Genomic DNA, 23,540 nt, shown 5'->3' with positions numbered 1-23,540 from the left:
CTAATTGCATTTACTCTGACCCACCTTTTGTAATTTTTCACTTCATTGACCCCCCGCTTGAGCCTTCACTCACCCCTCCCTCACACTCTCTTAAAATAACCAATCACTTCTGCACAAATTGGAGTGGGTTTCAGATCTTTCTCGTACTATCAGTAGTTACTGGATAAAATCTTTTTGGTAGTCTACATAGCAAAGAACTGAGAGAAACCTCTGGCAAAACAATCAGCAAGAAAGTGAGGATCTTAGTTCAACAGTCACAACGAACTGAATTCTGCCAACCACCTTAGGAGCTTGAATTTGGATTTTTGACTAGTTGAGCCTTCACGTGAGACCCCAGTCTTGGCCGATACCTTGATTGCAGCTCTGTGAGAGACCTGAAGACAGGTAAGTCAGCTTAGCTGTGCCTGGACTTCTGGCCCACAAAAATTGTGAGATAATAATTGTGTGGGAGTTTTTGAGCTGCTTAATTTATGGTAATTTGTTATGCAGCATTATATAACTAACATATTCTTCCTCTCTGGAAGCTTTAAAAATTCTCTTTATCTTTAATATTCTTAATATTCACTACTTTCAGAGGCACCTATGTGGCTCACTTGATTAAGTGTCCAGCTCTCAGTTTTGGTTTTGATCTCATGGGTAGTGGGATCAGACCCACCTCAGGCTTGTGCTCCATGGGTAGTCTGCTTGAAGATCCTCTCCCTCTGCACACCACCTCAAAAAAATAACAAAATTAAGACATATATATTTTAAAAATATTCACTATTTTTATACATTTTTTTCTTATCTCCCTTACTCATTTCCTTTTAAGCTTTTATTTATTCATTCATGAGACACACAGAGAGAGGCAGAGACACAGGCGGAGGGAGAATCAGGCTCCCTACGGGGAGCCTGATGTGGGACTCGATCCCAGGACCTCAGGATCACAACCTGAGTGAAAGGCAAACGCTCAACCACTGAGCCACCCAGGTGTCCCTCCCTTACTCATTTCTTGGTGGCTCTTTTCATCTACAGCTTTCTACTTTCTTTAATACTGGAAAATTAGTTTTTAGAGCTTAAAAAATTGTTTTTTTCTCCTTCTGCAACTCATATTATCTAGATATTGGCACTTGTACTTTCATCTTTTATTTTAAACATTTTCTTTTCCCAGGTTATCTCTACATCCAACATGGGGCTCGAACCCACAACCCCAAGATTAAGAGTCCCATGCTCTGCTGACTGAGCCAGCCGATTGCTCCACTTGTACTTTTATCTTACACAGATATTAACTTTTCCTTTTATATTTGCTTCCTTTTATCCTTCCCTACTGCCCTTCAACATTTCCATTCCTCTGTTTCCTAAGTTTTTCTTTGTATGCAATCTACCATTAATATCATGTATTTTATTTTTTAACTCATATGTCTTATACCCTGTATTGTTCATTTTGTTCTTTTTCTGTATTTTACTTGGGGCAGTTTCCTATTGCTTTAATTTTCCTTATAATCTTGATTGATAATGCATATTATAAATTTTGGTATGGTTTAGTAACTCTTTTTCAGGTGGTATTGTGTTTCAATCATTCCAACCTCTTTCTTCGGAGGGGCTTGTACTCCTTCAGTTCTTAGTTACTTTGGTTTGTGATGTCCTAGTTTCCTGTTGATTTTGGCTGCTTTACCTGGTAATGTGTTTTGGGCAAGGGCCAATGGCCTGACCTTTATCTATGCCATTTTCTAGTAAAATGGAGGGGGGTGAGTTTGAGCTCTAGGACACAGAATTCTAGGTATCTCCAAATCAGTTAATAATTCCCACTTGCTGCCTACCCCCAAACCAACTCCTCCAGTCAAGGTATTGCTGGACTTAAAGACGGAAATTTGAAAGAGGCTGTGTCCCTGTGATCTGTCTTAGGATTTTGAGGAAGAGAGATATAGAAAAATGAATGCCTGAGTCTCTTGGTAAAATTAATTTATTTTATTCAATGCTTCACCTCAGTTTCTTTTGCTGACTTTCCCAGAGGTCTGGATTATTTCCTTAAATTTCTTCTGAGGAGACATTGATTGTCCCAAGACAATGTGAACAGCCTTTCTCTAGCCTGTTCTTTCACTGTGTCCTGTTCTCCACCCCAGACTGCAGCTACCTTCTTCCCTTGCCATATACATTCATTTCTTTAAAACAGCCTTCAGCTCCCTCAGTTTTCAAAATTTGTCTTAGTTCTTAAAATGTTTCTCTTTTGTAAGTTAGATAAAGGAACCAGCAGCTAATGGTAGTTAATCATTGTAGCAGGATTCAGCAAGTGGTGTGTTATAACTGCTGTTCATAATACTTGCAAAAAAAAATCTGTTGTATTTATAGTATTTATAGCTATTTTCCCTTTTTATTCTGGATTTTGCTTACTTGTATCTTCTTTTTTTCTTGCTCGATCAATCTTGCTAACAGTTTATCTTTTTTTTTTTTTTTACAGATTTTATTTATTTATTTATTTTAGGGGGCGGTGACAGAGGGAAAAGGAGAGAATCTCAAGCAGACTCTGCACCAAGCACAGGGCCTGATGCAGAACTCGAGCTCATGACCCTGACGTCATAACCTCAGCTGCAAAAATTACTTAATGCATTTTAAAAATAATAGTGAGGGATCCCTGGGTGGCGCAGCGGTTTGGGCCTGCCTTTGGCCCGGGGCGCGATCCTGGAGACCCGGGATCGAGTCCCACGTCGGGCTCCCGGTGCGTGGAGCCTGCTTCTCCCTCTGCCTGTGTCTCTGCCTCTCTCTCTCTCTCTCTCTCTGTGTGACTATCATAAATAAATAAAAATTAAAAAAAAAAAAAAAGTTTAAAAATAATAGTGAACTATATACCTTGAATGGAGTTATTTACACATCTACTGGCTTGATCTCATTTTTTGTTTAGAAATTTGATACCTATGCCACTTTTTTTGTCTGCTTCAACTATTAATTTCTCAGAGATGTATGTAAAATCATCCTCTACATGTGCTGACTTATGAATCTTCTCATTTCTGTCAGTTCCTTAAATTTGTCAATATCATTTGCTATCAAGATACATACTTTAACACACTCTAACTTCTCTTAATTGGCACGTAGTATTACATAAGTGTTTAGTCAGTATAGCAATGCGTAGAAGTGGTGATTGAAGCTATGAGCATGCCTGAAATCACGTGAGACATAACAGTTCGAGAAAATAAGGGGATCAATGATCAAGACTTAAGAAACTCTTTTATTTAATGGCTGAGAAGGAAGGGATAAGCCTCCAAAAAAAGAATGAGGAGTAAGTAGACGAAAAAGGAGGAGGAAAACCAAAGAAGCATATTCCCAAATGCACCCAGAGTGAAGGAATAATTAATAGTGCTGCTGAGTACAGATCCGAATGAATGTGAGATAAATGGAATTAATTACAACAGTTGAATGAGGGATTTAATGACTACTGCGGATGCTGTGATGTACTTCTGGGGCCTCCCTCGAGGAATAAAGGTCTTATTCCACCGGTTGCTGGGAGTGCTGCCAGCAGACACGTCTCAGCTACCAGCCTCCTTGAGTAATTGCCTTGGCTGAAGAGAACCTCCTTGCCTAACTAAGGTCACACAGCTTTCCTTGGCAAGGCCTGCATTCCTACTGGGGAAAACGTTGAAAGTCCATCGTATTCTAGAGGTCTCTGTGGGATAGGCTAAGGCCTTTGTTGAGAGGAGGCACCACAACCGAACTACTCCGTCTTCCCAGCTTCACTTCCTTTCCCTCCCCTCCCCTATACTGATCCCTGATAAACTTCCCTCACGCCAAAATACACCGGACAAAGTCCGTTTCCCAGGGAAACCAACCTGTGACAATGAGTTTTCGTACATAGGAAGAGATGATGGGTAGGAGGAGAATTGAGTGTGGAAGGTAAGAAATAAATGATGAAGCAGGGAAGAAGCCAAGAATGGGCAACTTATTCAGATCAGAGAATGACGGAAACCCAGCCCCTATGAAGGGCTGAGCACCTCGCCCCCTTTTAGTGCGGGACATACTCGACTGAAAGACAGACGCCAGCTACACACGCAGGATTCTGTGCCACCGAAACTACCACAGAGCACCGCGCTCAGGAAGTCGTGCTTTCTCTTAACCTGTCGGAACACTGTCGTTTCACTGCGCTTACCACGGAGCTAGGGGATGAGGGGCCAGGGGACTCGGCCCCCGAGGCCGGACAGTCAGTATGCGCCAGTTCACACTTCCACCGCCTGTCCCTCATAAGACGCCCTCGTCGGCCGCTCCTGCCGCCGCCTCCCTGCAGCCCCGGCTGAACGGCACCGCCCGCCCTTCCACCAGGGGCTTGGCCGGTCTCTCGGATGCAGGATTCAACACCGGGAGCCGGGAGACTTCTGAAAAGAATTTCTCCGGAGAGCCAAGTGAAGAGGAAAAAAGATGTCTATGGAGGGCGAACTTTCAGAGAACCAGCCGATTAACTCTGACGATGACTTTGACCGAGGCATGAGATGAACGCGCGGTGGAGGGAAAGGTCAGGTTAAGAAGAGAGGCAAAACTTCAAGAAAGAGGAAATGAACGAGAAAGCGCAGGAAGCGGCAATAAACAGAGCGCTGCCCACGGGCAGGCGTCTAAGAGGCGCGCACAGCGTCAGGCACTAGTCCAGAGCCGCCGCCGACGTCTCCTCCGGCGCTGGCGGGAAAGAGAAACGTGCAGGAGCGGCGAGCGCATTGGCAGAAAATTTACCAATGACCCCGGAAGCGTTTTATTTTGCGTAGGCATCTTGAGCATATCCTCTCGTGATTCGTTCGTTGATCCGGAAGAAGAGACACCAAACGTCCTCTGCGATTGGATCGTAGCATCGGGGCGGTGCTTTAGCGAGCCAGTCACCTCGGCGACCGGATGTGACGATGCCGGAAGCCGCTGACTGAGCTGGGCCCGGCTGGCGGCTGCGGTGGGCGGGGTCGGCCGAGCCCGTCCGGCGCGGTCTTCCCCACGGACCCAGCGCTGCTGGGGGCGGTGCCATTAAGGCCCCGCCTCCCGCGTCGACTCCGATTGGCTCTGGCGCGACGCCGTCGGCTCGCGGGGGGCGGAGACTCGGGCCGCTCCTCCCAGAGGCCGGGGCCGGGCCGCGTCGTCAGCCGCTGCGGTCCTTCCGGTTTCTGGCAGCCGCGTCGCCTCCTTCCGAAGGCTGGGGTCCTCCTTTCGCAGCGAACCCGTTGGGCGCCGTCCAGCCCAACACCGGGTCGCTCCGGGTCTCGCCCCTCGGGAGGCCCTCGGCCCCTCGTTGCCCACTTCCCTGGAGGTGCCGGCCCCTCCCGCCCCTCTAAAATGTCCAATCACCTCCAGAGGGTCTTCCTGAAACCCGCAGAGGAAAGCTCGGGCAACGCCTCGCAGTGGTAAGTACTGGTTGCGACTCCCCCTCAACACGCCTGCCCCGGCCCGCCTCTTAGCAGGGTGCCCAGGCGGCCTTCTCCTCCGGGCGCCCTGGCCCCGCAGTGGGCGCGCCTTGGGGGCGAGCGCCGGCCGGCGGGGCGCTCACGGCCCTGGAGCCCTCCGAGCGCTCGAGCGCGCCCCTCCTGGAAACGTGCAGCCTCGGCCCGCCCCGGCCCCGCACGACTCCTGCGACGGAGCAGCTCTCCACGGGAGAGGAAGACCAACATGGCCGGCGCGCCCGCGTGGACGGACGCCTTCTGGAAGGTTCTCGCGCACTCGCCGGAAAACACGCAGCGCGCGCGCGGACCAGCAGGTGCCGCCCAGGTGGTGCGGCCCAGATGGTGCGGCCCAGGTGGCGCAGGCCCTCCCGTGCGGACGGCTGTTCCTTCAGAGGAGTGAGAAGGAAAGGAAGAATGTGTGCAGGGGATGCTTAGGATATGAAACCACAACCTGAAAAATTGATCTCGTCTGAGGGAATGGATCTTTTCTTTTTTAAAAAGGATTTTGCTTATTCATGAGAGACACAGAGAGTTAGAGACCCAGGCAGAGGGAGAAGCAGGCTCCCTGCGGGGAGCCCCATGCGGACCTCGATCCCGGGACCGGGCTCTCACCCTGAGCCGAAGGCAGGCGCTCCACCACCGAGCCACTCAGGCGGCCCTGGATTTTGTTTGTAAATTTTAAATAGTAGTTTTATATGGAAAGGAAGAAAAGTAGAATGATTGCCACGTGAGATCGGTGGTTGGGAACAGAGTCTTTGAAGCAGCTGTAATGAGAACGCCCTCTCTCGTTGGATATCTCCCTATTTGACATAGGGAGATTCCAGGATTTCTTTTAAAAAGGCGTACGTGGTTGCACATTTCCAAAACAGTTTATCACTAAGTCAATTTTTTTTAAAGTTCTGTTAGTCAACATGAAATAAAAGGGGAACAGAACTGTTAGGGAAGATCGACTATTTTAAGTTGTAGACTCCATGGTTAGTGGATATAGTAAGTGGTGAGAAAAAACTTAATTGGTGTCTGCGGAAGGAAAATGTGAAGAAAGATGGAAATTGAGCGTAGAATTCATGGAAGAGGATTTATGTTTGAAGAACATCAAGCTGCCTAAATTTAATCCTAGCTTTGACAGTTAACAGTTCGTGAGACCAAGTGCCTTTCTCCAGTCTCCTTTCCAGTAAATTAGAGCGCCTAGAGATATTTTTAGAGTTAAAAGAATGAGTATATGTAGAATACTTAGTATAGAAAAAAAAAAAAGCAGTACTTATGTGTTAGCTATTATTATGAGAATACGAGTTTATTTCTCTACAAATTTTAGCTCAGTAAGGTTTATTTTAATTACAAGTATATGCAAAATGGAATTGTAAGAAGGACTAAAAAAGCATGCACGGCATCTTAAGAAGAAACGGTCACTAAATGCGGTGAGCCAAAACAGCATTGAAGAGCTGCCAAGAACCATTGGGATTCAAATCGTAAACAGAGCCAGCTTGTGTGTACGTATAACGTTTTGGTTTACTTTTGGTGGAAGCTAGGAGGAGAAGCAGATGTAGTGTTCTGTATAGATAATGCAAAAGTAAAAATACTTTCTCATGGTTGTTCATTTCTTCTACCTTTGTTTTGGCCTGGGTATTTGATGACGTGTAACTTAACACAATTTGTTTTAAGAATGCATTGTTCTGCAATGTTAGAAATAAGATAGTATAAGAACCTAACCTTTTTATTTATTGTGACTTTAACTCTTTGACCCAATTTCTAAGCCTTCGGCTATATGTATTTGGCATTTTTAAAAACTTTACAAAATGAATTAGGTTTTGGTTACTTACCTGTGTAAGTCATTGGGAGTTCGTTAACTCATTGGTTTATGAATTGTGTACATCATCTTCAAATGCATTTATTTCTTCAAATCACTGAGATTTGACATCACATGTTCTGGACATTACCAGATGTTTTTTTGATGCCATTTGACTCTTATTTTGGTTATCGCTTGCGTGTTTGATTCTGTTCTGTTTTGTAAGTAATAATCTTCATGACTTGCAAGTATAATTTTATGAATCATTTGATTAATTTCAGCTCTTTAATTGGAAGCACAGTTTCTTGATTTTTTGATAATTTTGATGGTACTAAATCATTTTCATGAACTTAAAATGAGTATGATTTTTACTTTCTGTAGATGCTTGGATTTTTCTCGAGTTACTGCTGCTTTCCTTTTGTAAAGCTTTTCACGATTGCATTACAGGTTTATTGTTTAACATGTGTCTAGTTCATCATGGCATAAAGTATAAGAATCAGAACTAATCTTAGAATACAAAGGAAAAATCTGGAAGATATTTGTGATAGTTGGCATTCAGTTCATTTAGATTGGGGCTTTATTTGCAAAGAACAAAGCAGGAGTTAGAATGGTATAGTGGAAGACAGTAAGCTTTGGAGTTACAGCAGTCTAGGTTCATATCCTAGTTTACCACTATTATCCATATAGTTCTAACACTTGGTTAGAAAATTCAGTGAGTGCCTACATGACAGACTGTGCTAAATGGAGAGACTGACTAAAGAGGATATGAACCATGCTCGTGAAAAACCTTATAGTCTGAGGGGAGGTGATGTAAGACACTTTTAAATAGCATTATGCACAGGATGCTGTGAAGGCATTAAGAAAGGAAATCATAGGGAAGGTTTCTGGAGCACCTGAGTTTGGAGTTTGGGAATGTTAAGTATCAGCTGCCTAATTAAAGATGAATGTGGGCTGTGCTCAAGCAGAGGGAATTGGTTAATAAAGCACCAGTGTGACTTATTACCAAGAGTCCATATTTTTGTTTGGTTCTGTACTACAGGACAAATAGATGGGTTTGGTTTGCTGTGCTAGAGAGGTTAGACTTCATTTACTGGAGAACATTCAGAGGATTTTAAGAAAAGGTCATGTTCCTGTCTGCATTTTAGAAATCTGGTGGTAGTGTTGATTTGAGGGTGAGGGATCAGGCATATAAAGATTCTATGTAGGTTGTCCTTTCAGGGATTTTGAGGGCCTGAACTAGCTGATGTAGAATAAGGGTGGGATTCAAAGAGATACAGAAGGGAAAATAGGCAGACTTTCAGTGAGTTGACATGAGGAGAAGAGGATCAATTATAATGCCAGTTCTCTGAATAGATGTTGGTAAATTAATTGAGATGAGGAGAACTTATCAAAAAAATAATCGGGGAGGTATTTGAATTTGAAAGGCAGGGTCAGGCGTGAAAATAAAGACTTGAGTCATCAGCTTAGAGGTATTATAATTAAAGCCTGTGATGATAGATCTCATAATAATAAGTTAGGATGTGATTGGCAACTGGCTTCTGTCTGCTCTTAAGCCTTTGTCCTTAAAGGGGGAACTAAAAATGAATGTCCTCAGCAGTGGGCTTGGTTTGGTTAGAAACATGATATTTCATTATCAGTTTATTGTGCATTTAGTTTTGTACAATATAAGTGTCTATTATCTTTATTGGTTGAGTAAATAAGACAGAGACATTGAGATGTATACCTTACAGGCTAACTGAAATCTGTTTCTCCTTAATCTCTCACTTCATGCAGTTGAATTTTTTGGACCATGTTATGGTTGATATATGCTAAAGTAAATTCAAGAAAGTGGATGGGATTGTCCAAGAGAGCATGTAATTCTGAATAAGTTATTTAATACTGAATCTCCAGCTATAAAATAGTAATGGCAATACTCACATTGCCGGGCAGTTTATCAGAATTAGAGTTAATGACAACTATTTATGATAATGTATCTACTAGGTATATGATATTACGTAGTATATATTATTGTGCGTAATTCATTACATATATTGTGTAGTCACATAATGTTAAGTCCCATATAGTGAGATGCAAAAAAAGTCTGGCAGTTGAAAAGGTATGTTTTGCAAAAATATCTGCAAAGTGTCCATCAGCCTGCAAAATTTTTATCATTCCATTTCTACATTTGAATGTTTTATATCAATATTAGAATAATAAAAAATGTCAGAAGTTATATAAGTATGTTTAATATACTTTAAAAATTATCGTGCCTTTTTATTCAAGTTCTTACACTGCCAAAACTATCAGATTCATTTCCTTATTCTTAGATACCAATTCTATATTTTAATATAATATGATAACTAGCATATATTGGAAGTTTATCATAATTCTGGCCAGTTATTTCATTTACTTATCATAGCAAGCCTTATTGTCTCCATTTTGCAAATGAAGAAACAGAGATTCAGAGAAGTAAATTTACTCAAATTAATTAACGATTGGAAAAACTAAGATAAGAGAAGCCTGTAAACTTTCTAATTTATTTCTCTTTTCATTTTTTCAAGTCTAAACTTGTTAACTGTTTTTGCAGTATAGTTCTCAGTTCAAACACCAACTGGTTTAAAGTAATTAGCACATTGATGATTTTTCTAAAATTTTAAGTGACCAAACCAGAGCATGGGATGGAGAATCTGATAGTAATTTTTGTTCTAATATTAGCTAGCAGAATATGACATTTAAGAAGACAGAATCCTTAAAATGTTTTTGTTATAGTTACTCTTTTAAATGGAAGATCTCTTCTGGATCTGAAAAAAAAAAAAAAGCATATTGATTGAAGAAGTGTGAATTTCACCCCGATTTATTATTTCTCTCCTTAGCATTCTATGGAGAGGTGTCAGTTTAATTTTTAGAACTCATTCCATTTGCTACTAGGAAATCATGGTGGTGGTGTTTTTTTGTTTTTAATGATGATTTGTAAGAATTAATTCAGCTAATAGCATTGTTTGCAATGTGCCAGTTGCTCTATTAGGTGTAGAGGATATACACATGAATTGGAATAACCTACCCTTAAGGAATTTATGGTCTGTGGCAGATGATGTGAATCTTTCTCTCTCTCTCTCTCTCTTTTTAATTCATGAGAGGCAGAGGCAGAGACACAGGCAGAGGGAGAAGCAGCTCTGTGCAGGGAGCCCGATTTGGGATAGGATCCCGGGTCTCCAGGATCATGTCCTGGGCTGAAGGCGGCGCTAAACTGCTGAGCCACCCGGGCTGCCCAATGTGAATCTCTATTAATATACTGATATAGAAGAGCTGTATTTTCCTTCAATTTTTGAAGGAGAAATGGAAGAGAAGAAGGGCAAAAAAAAAAAAAAATCAATGAGTAGACTTGAAAATAGTTTGTGCAGTATACATGTTGTACAATATAAATGTTTTCTGTAAAGCAGAAACATAGAGGCCATATAATGAAGTATGTGAATGAAGTATCAGAAGCCTAAAGTCCTTTGGTTAAAAACCATAACAATTAAAAATGTACATTCCCATATGCAAATAACTATAAAAGCATTATAAAAGTTCTGTTAAAGCTTCTAATGTGTGAACCACATGTTATCAACAGATTCATTGACAAAAGTATGTTAAATACACCCAAGGAGACTAAAGAAAAGAAGAAGTGTGAAGAAGTGTAAAGAAAAGTATTGAGAATAGTTAAAATGGAGATTTGAAAGAGCATATAATTTTTTTGAGGGCTTACTAGGCATTGGGAGAATGATTACAAAGCAAACAGTACAGTCTCTGACTATGAGAAAAACAATACTCATTTTTTAGAAGACATTGTATAGAAGGCATCATGTAACTCTTAGGATTAGTGGCACCAGTGGGAGTGCTTTGGGGATTTTAGGTTGGAAGAAATTAATGTGAGTTTGAGGACGTGCAAATATTTTCATAAAGAAGATGGAGTTGATCCTCAGTTTATTGTTGTGTTTTAATTTGTTGGAGAAGAAAAAAAATAACCTGAAGAATACTTGGGATAATCCAGAATAGCAAAGAGACCTTTCTGGGAAGATCAGAGATTTTTACATCAAGAAGTTATAGATGGATGGTACTGTTAACAGAGATTGTTACGGTCTATTTTAGATGATTTTCAAATCAAGCTGAATTGGCAATGATGAATTATTGGAACTTTGGGAAAGGAGGTAACAGGATGAAAACAATGCTTTAATCTGCCAGACATACATTATAATAGTTGCTGCAGTCAGAAAAACTAGTTTAAAAGGCAAGCAAAATAGAGGAATTAGATAATGAGGACTAGACACAAGGTGATACAGGTCTGATCTGGGTAGTGGAAGTGACAATGGTGAAAGAGAAGAATGAGTAAGAGCTGTAAAAAGGAAAAAAAAAAAAAACCTTTACAGACTCAGTGATTCACTGCACATTTATTGAATGTTTGCCATTTGTAAGCATCTATACAAGGTGCTGTGGGTGAGTCAAATTAAATATCAGAAGGGTGATAAAGGTAAGTCAGAGATGACTAGATGATTTAAAACCTAAGTGACTTGGGAAATAGTGCTGACATATGCTGACATATGATAGGATTAGCATACTAGTTTTCAGTAGAGAGTAATTTGAACTTTATTTTTTTTTAGGATTTTTAAAGAAATTTTTAAATTTATTTATGATAGTCACACACAGAGAGAGAGAGAGAGGCAGAGACACAGGCAGAGGGAGAAGCAGGCTCCATGCACCGGGAGCCCGATGTGGGATTCGATCCCGGGTCTCCAGGATCGTGCCCTGGGCCAAAGGCAGGCGCTAAACCGCTGCGCCACCCAGAGATCCCTTTTTCTTAAGATTTTATTTATTTATTCATGAGAGACAGAGAGAGAGAAAGGCAGAGACACAGGCAGAGGGAGAAGCAGGCTCCATGCAGGGAGCCCAACATGGGACTCGATCCTGGGTCTCCAAGATCAGGCCCTGGGCTGAAGGCGGTGGTAAACCACTGAGCCACCAGGCTGCCCTAATTTGAACTTTAAAGTCGTGGTTTAAAAAACAGTCATGGTATTTAAAAGTGTAAGTGTTTGGTAAGACAACATAAATATGGAACTGAGGTCAATATTAGAGGAAAGGAATAAAGGATATAACTGGGAGTCATTGCAAAGAAAAATGAAGCACTTGACGCAATAGTTGAAACAATTGGTACAGTCTTTTAAGGAAGAATGTCTTGAAGAAGAAACAGACTCAAGAATTGTACTTTGGGGGACACCTGGGCGGCTCAGCGGTTGGGTGCCTGCTTTCAGTTCAGGTCGTGAACCTGAGATCTGGGATTGAGTCCCGCATCGGCCTCCCCGCAAGGAGCCTGCTTCTCCCTCTGCCTATGCCTCTGCCTATGTGTCAGTCTGCCTCTCATGAATAAATAAATAAACCTTTAAAAAAAAAAAAAAAGAATTGTGCTTTGGGGAATAGTCATGGATGCTTAAAATGCAGAAAATGAGTAAGAAAGGAAACATTAAGAAAAATAAGCAAGTTGTGCACATCGGAAATCATGTTAGGTAGAGGTTCATAGTTCATAATTAGCAATGTCAGTATCAGTGGGGAGCACCTAGAGAATGACGATAAAGACATTTAATTGTGAGAACATATTTGGTAATCTTTGAGAATGAGATACAGTAGAAGAGTGGGAAAGAAAATAGACTGCAAAAAAGTGAATTTCGAGACAGCTTTTTAGCATATCAGTAACAGGAAGTTGGTAGGTTGTCTTAATTGTGGTTCATGAACATTATCTCCCAACTTCCTGTCATTGAATTTAGCACATAGATCACAATTATCTCTCTAATCTTATGTGACTTTAGTATCTATATGGATAATCTCATTGTCATCTAGTCTTTCTGTATGTAGTTCTTTTTCTCCAATGATTTTATTCTCCATTCTGTAACTGTCCATCCACTTCTGTAGTTCTTGTTGTCAGATGAAATTGCTGCATTTATGAAATTCTTGATTCAGGCATTCTCTTTTCTAAACACCAGTTGCAGTATTTCTAGCTTACTTGTTTAAATATTTCCACTCTGTTTTTTAACTTTATCTGGACCTCCAGTCCAATAATCTCTTTATTTTCTGCTTACACTTTTGTCTTTTGTGTTCTCATTTTCTTCTCATCCTGTTTAGATTTTATGTTAGATTATGTTTCATCATTTTAATAATTTTTACCAGTATCCTAAAGTATTTTCTCTTTGATTTTTTTTTTTTTTTTTTTTTTTTTTGCACAATTCTTCTGAAGCTACTCCAACCCTGGACGAACTCAGCAATTTTCTCTTTGCTTCTGTGCTTATGCCTGGTGAAATAAGGAAAATCTCACAAGAGCACAGATTGGTCTCACTATAAACTCATAATCACTACTTATATCCTTAGGCCAATAGCACTGTCTGATGACTCTTAATATTTTCCGAACTCAAGTTGTTCTTTCTCAAAGACTCAGATCTTCTTGATTTGCCTCAAATTTGTATTTTTACTCCTATTTTTAGCAGATGATGTTATGTCTTTTTTCACAGGAAAATTAAAGCCATTGGATCAGAATACTTCAACCCTTCTGCTATCAAAGCTACACTGCAGATCTGCCTAACCTGTTTTTTCAGTGTCAATAGCAGAAGATATTTCTCCACGTCTTTTCAAGGTTCAATTCCTCTACCTGGCTGCTGGTTCCAATTTCCTATCTTCTTATCAAACCTTGCGCTTATTAGCCCTCTTTATCCTCTTATTCTTGATAACTCATATGAGCCTTAATATATGCTCTAGTTCATCTAACCTTAGAAAAAGAAAACAGATTTCTTCTTGACCCCATTGAGCCTCTATTTGACAGTCTTTATCTTCTCTTTTACAGTCAAAGTTAGTAAGAGTTGTCCATACTTTCTATCTTACTATCCTTTCTTTATATTCACTCCTCTACAATTTTTTCCCCCACCAAACTGCTTTTTTTTTTTAAAGCCATCCATGACCCTCATGCAAGTATACATTTTTAATCTACATCCTACTTGGCCTTTCAGAAACTTGTAAATAGACTTGCCCATTTTCTTAAAACTCTCTTCCTTTGGCTTCCATTGCATCAAAATCTCTTGGTTTTCTTTCTATTGCTTAAAGAAAATGGGAAGCTCCTGAAGTATTTTAAGGATCAGTTTTAATGTGATTAAAGCTTTCAGAGGGAGAGGATTTGGCTGAAGAAAAGACCAATTTTGAAGCTACTATAATAGTCTTAAGCCAGAGATGATATTTGCCTGGATTAGAATGGAGACAGATGGTTTGGAAGATATTGAAAAGATTAAGGGAAATTTAGAAGGTAATACCAACAGAATTTTGTGATAGATTAAAAATAGATGGTTAGGAAGCAGAAAATTGCTTGTTGTGACTTAGGCATCTAAGATAGATGGTATGCCATTTATCAAAGGGGAAAAAAAAACATTGGAAAAGACCATGCTGAGTTATAGGTGCATTTGAGATTCTGAATGGAAGCGTCATGAGGGAAGTTGGATATGTAAGCCCGAATCTCAAAAAAACTAAGTTATAAATCTTTTAATTGTTGCTGTTTAAGTGGTGATTTAGTCACATAAAAGAAATGCACATAAAGGAAATAATTGGGAAAAGCTTAAGAGTAGGAAGAGAACTCAGCCTAAGCTTTGGTGAATTCCAGCACTTGAAGGTTTGTTTATTCTGGTAGGATGAATTGGCAAGGAAGACCAAGGAATCATGGCAAAAGTGGGAGAATGTCCTATCTAAGCCTTGGGAAGAGAATGTTTTAAGAAAAGGAGCAAGTATTTTTGTTCTCATCCAAATATAGTATATCATTTATCTCACTTAATGATAATTGCCTATCTGTGCATACAACCAGCAGTATAAGTCCTTTTAGGGATTGTGGGTTGAACTAGCTTGGAGACCAGCAAACATTTTCTGTAAAGGGCCAAATAGTAAATCTTTCAGGCTTTGTGGGCCATACCATTTCTGGTGTAACTACTCAACTCTGCTACTGTAGCATGAGAGCAGCCCTATACAGTGCATTAAAGTTGAGTGCTACTGTGTACTAATAAAACTTTATTTATGGATGCTAATATTTGATTCTCATAATTTTCACATGTCACAAAATACTATTCTTGTGACTTTTAAAACCATTTAAAATAGAAAAAAGATTCTTAGCTTGTGGACTACACAAAAAACAGGGAGGGGGCAAATTTGGCCCAATGCTGTAGTTTACTGACCCTTTTCCCATAATCGAGCCTGGTACCTGAACCATAAGAGACATTCAAGTAAACATTTGTTGAATAAATTAAAGCTGAATTAGTTCTGGTCCAGTTTCTATGTTTCTTGGAGGTAGGGAGGTGGTAAAGGTAGACTTTCTTTTAAGTCCTGAAAGTGAGAATTCATACATTTATGTTCATGCTTCTCTTTAGAGATTAACTTTTAATTTGCTAAAAGTAAATTTAACATTTTGAGACACTGTCAAGTGGCCAGAAAGTAGTTTTAAATATTTAAAAGGATATAATTATATTATTTTGGGTTGCAGAAAGGTAAAACTGAGTTCCAGGGCTTCCTAGAATGCATAGAATTTTTGGCTTTGGTATTTATTGATATGTATGTTTTAAAAACACCAATAGGCAGTAAAACACCCCTTTACATCGTTGAGAATTCTAATTATTGTCTAGAATTTTTGTTTTCATTTGATCTTAGTCATATAAGGGCATACTGTTGGTAGGGCATGAACTCTGCATTTATGTTGCTAGAATTTAGCATGAGAGACAGTCTATAGGCAAGTGAACAAATAGATTAATATATATTGACAACTTGTGATATGTACCATGAAGGAAATTAACAGGTGTAATATTAGAGACTCATTATGAAAGATGGGCAAAGATAGTTATGGTGTTCAATGTATCTCTTGGGAAGTATTATTTACGCTGAGACTTGAGTTATATGAGTGGGAGAAGAGAGGAGTACCTAGGTAGAGTGGGCATGTGTGATTACTCTGAGACCCATGAGAACTTAGTATTTTCCAGGAACTGAAAGGTGGTTTTAGGCCTAAATAACTTGAGGTATCTGCATTTAAGATATGTACAAATAATTGATTATATAACAGAGATTGATATATTTTGGGTTTTTAAAAATCAGACAATCTGTAGTAAGATACAGCTCATAAGTATCAGGATCAAAATTGGCTAGGTTAAAAGGAAAATTTCCAGTGCGTTCCATGTTCATTGAAAACCATTTAGCTGAAATGATGTTACTATTATCTATATGGATTGACAGGCAGCTGAAACTAATGTAATTCCCATACAAAGGGCTGTTTAGCACCAAACTTCACATGTGCTGAAATAATAAGTCAAAGAAGAAAATGGTTCCTACTTGAGTAATTCCATTTAGTTTCTGAAATGTACCACACTAAGGTTATCACCGTAAGAGATGCCTGAAGCAAAAGAAGGATGGCCTAACAGTAGGACTTCTGAGTCCTTGTCAGTGGGAAGAGCACAACAGATTGGAAAGAGGGTAGAAAAGAATGAGGGAAATAGAATAAGCATAAAACAAAGTGAAATGGAATCCTGGGCAATCAGAGTAAAAGGAGGAGGACAGGAAAAAAGAATTCAAGTAAAGAAGGAAGGGAGGATGCTAATAGTTTAAGAGGAAAATATTCTAATAGGCATAATTTTATACAGAGTAAAATCTTAGAAAAGTCTAATTTACCCATTGCCTAGTCATTGGAGAAATTCTAAATCAAAGCTGATCATCTTTGATTATCTCTTCTACTTAAAAATATGTTTTACAATATTTCACTTTGAAAACTCAAAGTGACAAATTACATATCATTTTATAATTTTGTATCTTTTTAAAATATTTGTAAATATTTGTTTTTAAATAAAATGTATATACCGTCTAGTATATTGTATTTATTTACTCAATGTTCTTTTAAGTGTTTCAGGCTGCATGTACCAAGTAGTTCAGACGATTGGCTCGGATGGAAAAAATCTTCTGCAATTACTTCCAATTCCTAATTCTTCTGGAAATCTTATACCGCTAGTTCAATCTTCAGTCATGTCTGATGCTTTGAAAGGGAATACAGGAAGCCCAGTTCAAGTTACTATTCAGACTCAGATTTCCAGCTCTTCCACAAGTGCATCAGTTCAATTGCCCATTTTTCAGCCAGCCAGTTCTTCAAACTATTTTCTTACAAGAACAGTAGATACAGCAGAAAAAGTTAGAGTTACTTCTGTGGGAACTGAAAGTTTTACCTCATCAGTTTCTAAAGTTCAGAGTCATGGTGTGAAAATTGATGGACTCACCATGCAAACATTTGCTGTTTCTCCCTCCTCAACACAAAATGATTCACCTTATATTTTAGTAAATACTCAGAGTCTTCCAATGACTGTGAAGTCTCCAGTTTTGCCTTCTGGGCATCATTTACAGATTCCTGCCCATGCTGAAGTGAAATCTGTACCAGCGTCTTCATTGCCTCCTTCAGTTCAGCAAAAGATACTTGCAACTGCAACCACAAGTACCTCAGGAACAGTTGAGGCCTCCCAAATACCAACTGTTATTTACGTATCTCCTGTAAACACAGTGAAAAATGTAGTTACCAAGAACTTTCAAAACATTTACCCAAAACCTGTTACAGAAATAGCAAAGCCAGTGATACTAAATACACAAATTCCAATGAATGTTGCTAAAGAGACACAATTAAAAGGTGGTCAGCATTCTCAAGCTGCTCCTGTGAAATGGATTTTTCAAGAAAATCTACAGCCTTGCACTCCATCTCTTGTTCCTGTTAAGTCTTCAAATAATGTGGCTTCAAAGATTTTAAAAACTTTTGTAGATAGGAAAAGTTTGGGAGATAATATAAATATGCCATCATTGAGTACTGTGAGTCCTAGTGGGACACAATCCAAAAGTATGCCTATTAAAGATAATGCTTTGGTTATGTTTAATGGGAAAGTCTATCTATTGGCTAAAAAGGGGACAGATGTTTTGCCATCACAAATTGACCAACAGAATTCTGTTTCTCCTGATATTCCACCAAGAAATGATACATCACAAATAGTGAGTTCAAGTGCAGTGACAGAAATATCCAGAGAGGTTGTAAATATTGTTTTGGCTAAAAGTAAATCTTACCAGATGGAGACAAAGTCACTCTCAAATATTCAGCCTGCTTCCATGATCAATCTAAGGGCAGAGAAGAATAAAAAAGTGGAGAAACCATCTCTTTCTACCCCAAACCCACATAATATGAATCAATCCATTAACTACTTAAAACAGAGTAAGACTTTATTCACAAAGCCAGACTTTCCAGATGGATTTAGTACAGTACAAAATGCCCCCAGAAAAGGAAATACCATCCAGAGCAGAGAGAAAATAAGTTCCTCTGTTGATGCAACAACTCTTACTTCACAACAGTGTGTTTTCAGAGACCAAGAACCAAAGGTAATTTTCCCATGTCAGGGTGTTCTTTTTATCTATCTATATAGAAAATTTTTCTTTCTTAATTCTCAAAGTTAGTTACCTATGACACCTCTCACCCCTCCCCCCCCCACCGTAACCTCCTTTCCCATCTTCCACTCCATCACACACATACTGAACACACATGAATGCTTAAGTCAAAGCTTTTATTTGAAGGAAATGTTTGAGGAACATAATAGAGTCCAAGAAGCATCTTTCTCTTAAATCATTTGGCATGCCAAATCTTTAAAACAAAATCAAACAAACAAAAACCTCAGAGCAATAAGGTTTAAGAGAGTTGTTGAATGATAATGTGAATTCAAAGCTTGGTAAAATTCTGTGTCTGTGTGTATTTATATATATATGTGAACACACATATATATACATATGTACATACATTAATAGATTTTGTTAGCATATGAAAAGATCAATATGCATCTAGGAGAGCTGGGTTTTTTGTTTGTTGGTTTTGTGATAGTAGGGAGATATCTGGCAATTTTAGATAGATGGTAGAAGGGATAGAATGGGGCTTAATACCTTTCATTTGCAGAAATAGGATTTATCAACATTTTTTTTTTTAGTAGACAGTTTCCTTTTTTTTTTTAAAACCCTTTCTGACTGTTCATTTATTCAACATATCCACATAGTTACCTTTCTGTTCTTTTAAAAAATGTTTCTCTGTGCTAAGTATTTGTGCCTATTCTTTTCTTTCATAGAGGTCTACTTAATAATGTCAGTGTTTCTCCCCTTTGGTATGGAATTCATTGAATTCCAGATATGTAAGAGGGTAAATTCTGAAGTATAAGATTGATTGAAGGCATAAGACTTTTCCAGAAGACTGCAATTTCCAACTAATGTTTTATAGATTATTTTTAACTTGTCATTAGTCTGTGTTCTTATTTCAGTTGTTTGGGAATCAACGATTTGTTAACTTTTCTAGTGCAAGAAAGCAACATGAGAAATTTTAGGGGAACAATTAAGTTTGTACTCAGTTAAGTTCGTTTTTTTGAGTGTGGGTGGTAAGGCAAGGGTAATGCAAACCAACCACTTAGGACTTTAGAGCATGATGTTTTGAGTAAGATGAGATGAACACTTAGTTGCTAGTCTGATAAAATAGCTTAAGTAATTAGCAGTATTGTTTGTGTGTTTTGTTTTCCTAATTCCAGATCCAGAATGAGATGGCATCAACATTCAAAAAAGTTACTCAAGAAAGAAATGACAAGAACCATTCCCAAGGAGGAAGCAATAAGGCATCATATCTGAAGAATGATGCTGAATTTAAAAAGATATTTGGTCTCACTAAAGATTTGAGAGTGTGCCTTACTCGGATTCCTGATAATTTGGGCTCTGGAGAAGGTTTTGACTCCTTTAGCAAGAGTGATACTTACAAAGAGACAGAGTTGATAGTGAAGGAGGAAAAGAAAAAACAGGTAATAGATTTTTGTGTCCTTTGTAGTTACTCCAAAGCTTTATGGATGTATTTATTGATTTGGGGTTTTTTTAGTCTTTGCATTAATAGGAATAATAGTTGTTATCAAACTTGCATATATGTATATTTTATACCAAATCAGTGTTAAAGAGAACCATATATATAAATGTAAAAATGCATCCCTAGTTAGAGATGTTGCATTAAGTGTTTCTATTCATCTGTTTGTATTTTTTCATCAAATAATTAAAATGGCCATCACTTTCTAAACTAGTTACCCTACTTTGAAGACACTATCTAAAATAATCCAAGTGTAGGGAAAATGGGGAAAAGTGTAGATATTCCTTGCAGTATCACCCTTAATACAAACATTTTAAGAAACCTACTTGGTCAATAATGATGAAAAGAAACATCCCTATAACTGCCTATTGTTATTCTACTTAGATATATATCATTATACTGTTTAATATCCTGAACTTTAGGTCAGAGACCAGTGAACAAGTTCTTTACGTATGGCTGTTATATTTTGATATATTTGATACATCAAATTTGATATTTTGGTAATATTTTGATATTTTGATAATAGATCAATTCATCTAATACTTAAGCAGGAAAATGTAAATTAAGCAATTTATTCTCTGGGAATATCATTAGGACATTGCTATTCATTTTAGTACTGTACAGTGGTAAACAATTTTTTGCTGTAGTTTTAATATGTTGAAATTAGTATTTGTTACTTGCAGACTTAAATTTGAGAACACACTGTCTATATGGCAATAATTTGTTTTTGTTTTGGAATCTTACTCAACAGGGTTTTGATAAGAAAAGAAAAGCAAAAGCCGTTAAGAAGATGGATCACACAAAGAAGAGAAAAACAGAGAGTGTTCATAACACAGCTGTAAATGGAGGAAATAATGTCACCATGTCCCAACTTGTCAGCAGTATTTTACCAGCTTCAGATGTATCACGTCATAACATTCTCACAGGCCACAACAAAACCAGAGAAGAAAAGAGAACTGAGGTTGAACACTATACCCCAGAGAACCAGGAAAAAGGCACATTGAGTTCAAATGCAGCTTTTGAACAAAGTCATTCCTTTAATAAAAATTATACGGAAGATATTTTTCCCATAATGCCACCAGAGTTAGAAGAAACCATTCGAGATGAAAAAATAAGAAGACTTAAGCAGGTGCTGAGAGAGAAGGAAGCAGCTCTTGAAGAAATGCGTAAGAAGATGCACCAAAAATAATAAAATACTTCTGTACTTAAAGACCGCAATGAAATATACGTGTGTTTCTTTCATACAGTTTCGCATTAAGTTAATTATGGATGCATTCTGAAAGTGTTTTGAATATGAAACTTTCTTTCATCAGTTGATGATTAAATTTTATTTAAGGACTACAAAAAATATTGATTCACACATGACTCTTGTGAATAATCTACCTGGGGTATCTGAATCTTTGTCTAGATACCTTTTATGTTCTATTTTTCTATTTTAATTAGAATTCCTGAAATTTGAATATTTGTGCGAGGTTTTTGTTATTTGCATCTTTAGCTGAACCGCTCAGGTGTTATTTCAACAGTAGATAATTATTGTATACTACTGAAATTATACAATGCAAGGGAGGAAATCAGCTCTAAACTTAGCTTTGCCAATTGGCTTATATATGTACTCAGTCTGTATTCATAAAATGATACCATTGTTGTAATTTTTTTTATTTCCTAAAAGAAAATGTATTATAGCAGTATTATTTAAAAATGCAAACATTTCTCAAGAGGGAGGAGTACTTGTTTTGTGGCTCTTACAAAGTAGTTTTATATAATCCAAAATGGGTTTTAGAATCCAGGCTGTATAATGTATTTGCTTAAAGTAATGCATTATTATTCTTAGGTAAATGGTTTTTCTTCTTCATCCTCCTCCTCCTCTTCTCCTTTTTTGGAATGTGTATATATGTAACTGTGAAAAGTAAATCTGATCAATGGCCACATTTAATACTTTTTAAAATTGTCAAGTATACTTTTTCTTAATGGAGGCAAACATTTTTCTGTCTAGTTATGTTTGATTTGTACAGTTTGGGAGTTGTGTGGCGATAGGGATTAATGGGAAGAAGGAAAAGTTTGCCCCCTCCAAAAAGGAAACACCCCCCCCCCCCCCCAATGAACGAATTTCCAGAAGTAAGGTCACATAAAATCTATACACACTGAGAAGGAAGTAGAGCAAATCCAAACTGATCAACTAACTTTCTCCTGCCTTTTATTTATTGTAGTAGTTTTGTTGAGATGATTCACTTACCATCAGTTCACCCTTTAAAAGTGTACAATTCAATGGGTTTTATTTTAATAGTTACAGAATTGTGCAACTATCAACGTGACCTAATTTTAGGACATTTTCATCACTCCCCAAAGAACCTTATACCCATTAGCAGTCACTCCCCAGGCCCTCCTCCCTTCAGCCCTAGGCAACCACTAACACACTTTATGTCTCTATGGATTTGTGGAAATTCATAAGCATGGTATAAATCATTCAGTATGTTTTCTTACGGGTTTGATTTCTTTCACTTAATGTTTTCAAAGTTCATTTGTGCTGTGGCATGTATTAGTACTTAATTCTTTCTATAAATTATTGAGTAATATTCCATTGTTTGAATATACCATACTTTGTTTTCCACTCATCTGCTTATGGACATTTGGATTGCTTACACTTTTGGCTTCTAGGATATTATGTTGCTGTGAATGTTTGGATATAAGTTTTTATGTGAACATATGAGTATATACTTAGGAGTATAATTGCTGGGTCTTATCCTAATTCTGTTTAACATTTTGTGGAACTGCCAAACTATCCCTGTCAGGTTTTTCTACCCTTCACCAAAATGGATCTTGTCAAGCACATCAGTGACTTCCCATGTTGCTAGGTCTAGCAATCCGTTATCAGTTGTCTTTATCTTTCGGGGAAAGTATAATTTCATGAATCATTCATTACCTCCTTTGAAAAATTTTAAAGCATTTTATTACAGAAGCAGTACACGTGCTTTGTACAAAATTTTAAAATACAGTGAGCTTAAAAGTATTAAAAAATGAAGCTCTAATATAAAACACTAATGTTGGGGCTTGGAGATATGTAATTACCTCTTTCGTTGGGTTTATTCATAGGTATCTAATGGTTTTCAGTGCAGTTGTAAATGAAGTAGATTCCTTAATTTCTCTTTCTCTTTATTGGTGTACATAAATGTAGATTTCTACAATGATTTTGTGTCTTGTAATTTTACTGAATTTGTGTTATCAGTTCAAATAACAGTTTTTATTTAAAAACTGTTTAAAAACTGTTTTAGCAGTTTTCTGGTGGAGTCTTGAATTTTTTATATATCCATAGACAAGGTTTGACTTCTCCCTTGCCAATTTGGATGCCTTCTATTTCTTTTTGTTGTCTGATTGTTGTGGTTAAGACTTCCAGTACTATGTTAAATAACAGTGGTGAGAGTAAACATCTCTGTCTTATTCCTGACCATGGAGGAAAAGCTCTAAGTTT

General features: G+C 38.1%; 1 protein-coding gene across 3 annotated transcripts; it reads left to right on the top strand.

Moving 5' to 3' along the window:
• The first annotated feature begins 4,849 nt into the window (after positions 1 to 4,849).
• LRIF1 (ligand dependent nuclear receptor interacting factor 1) lies at positions 4,850 to 21,284 on the top strand. 3 transcript variants are annotated; one of them, XM_072834948.1, is made up of 4 exons: positions 4,850 to 5,339; positions 17,070 to 18,573; positions 19,755 to 20,018; positions 20,826 to 21,284. In XM_072834948.1, exons 1-4 carry the CDS (start codon positions 5,272 to 5,274, stop codon positions 21,261 to 21,263), a joined length of 2,274 nt encoding a protein of 757 aa, XP_072691049.1. In that variant the 5' UTR covers positions 4,850 to 5,271; the 3' UTR covers positions 21,264 to 21,284. The 3 variants fall into 3 exon arrangements, with proteins under 3 accessions (XP_072691049.1, XP_072691050.1, XP_072691048.1); XM_072834947.1 differs by having other exon boundaries at positions 5,098 to 5,339; positions 17,078 to 18,573; XM_072834949.1 differs by lacking the exon at positions 17,070 to 18,573 and having other exon boundaries at positions 4,856 to 5,339.
• The last annotated feature ends 2,256 nt before the right edge of the window (positions 21,285 to 23,540 follow it).

Source organism: Canis lupus, chromosome 8, assembly GCF_048164855.1.
Source record: "Canis lupus baileyi chromosome 8, mCanLup2.hap1, whole genome shotgun sequence".
NCBI lineage: Eukaryota > Metazoa > Chordata > Mammalia > Carnivora > Canidae > Canis > Canis lupus.
This window is presented reverse-complemented; position numbering and strand designations above follow the sequence as displayed.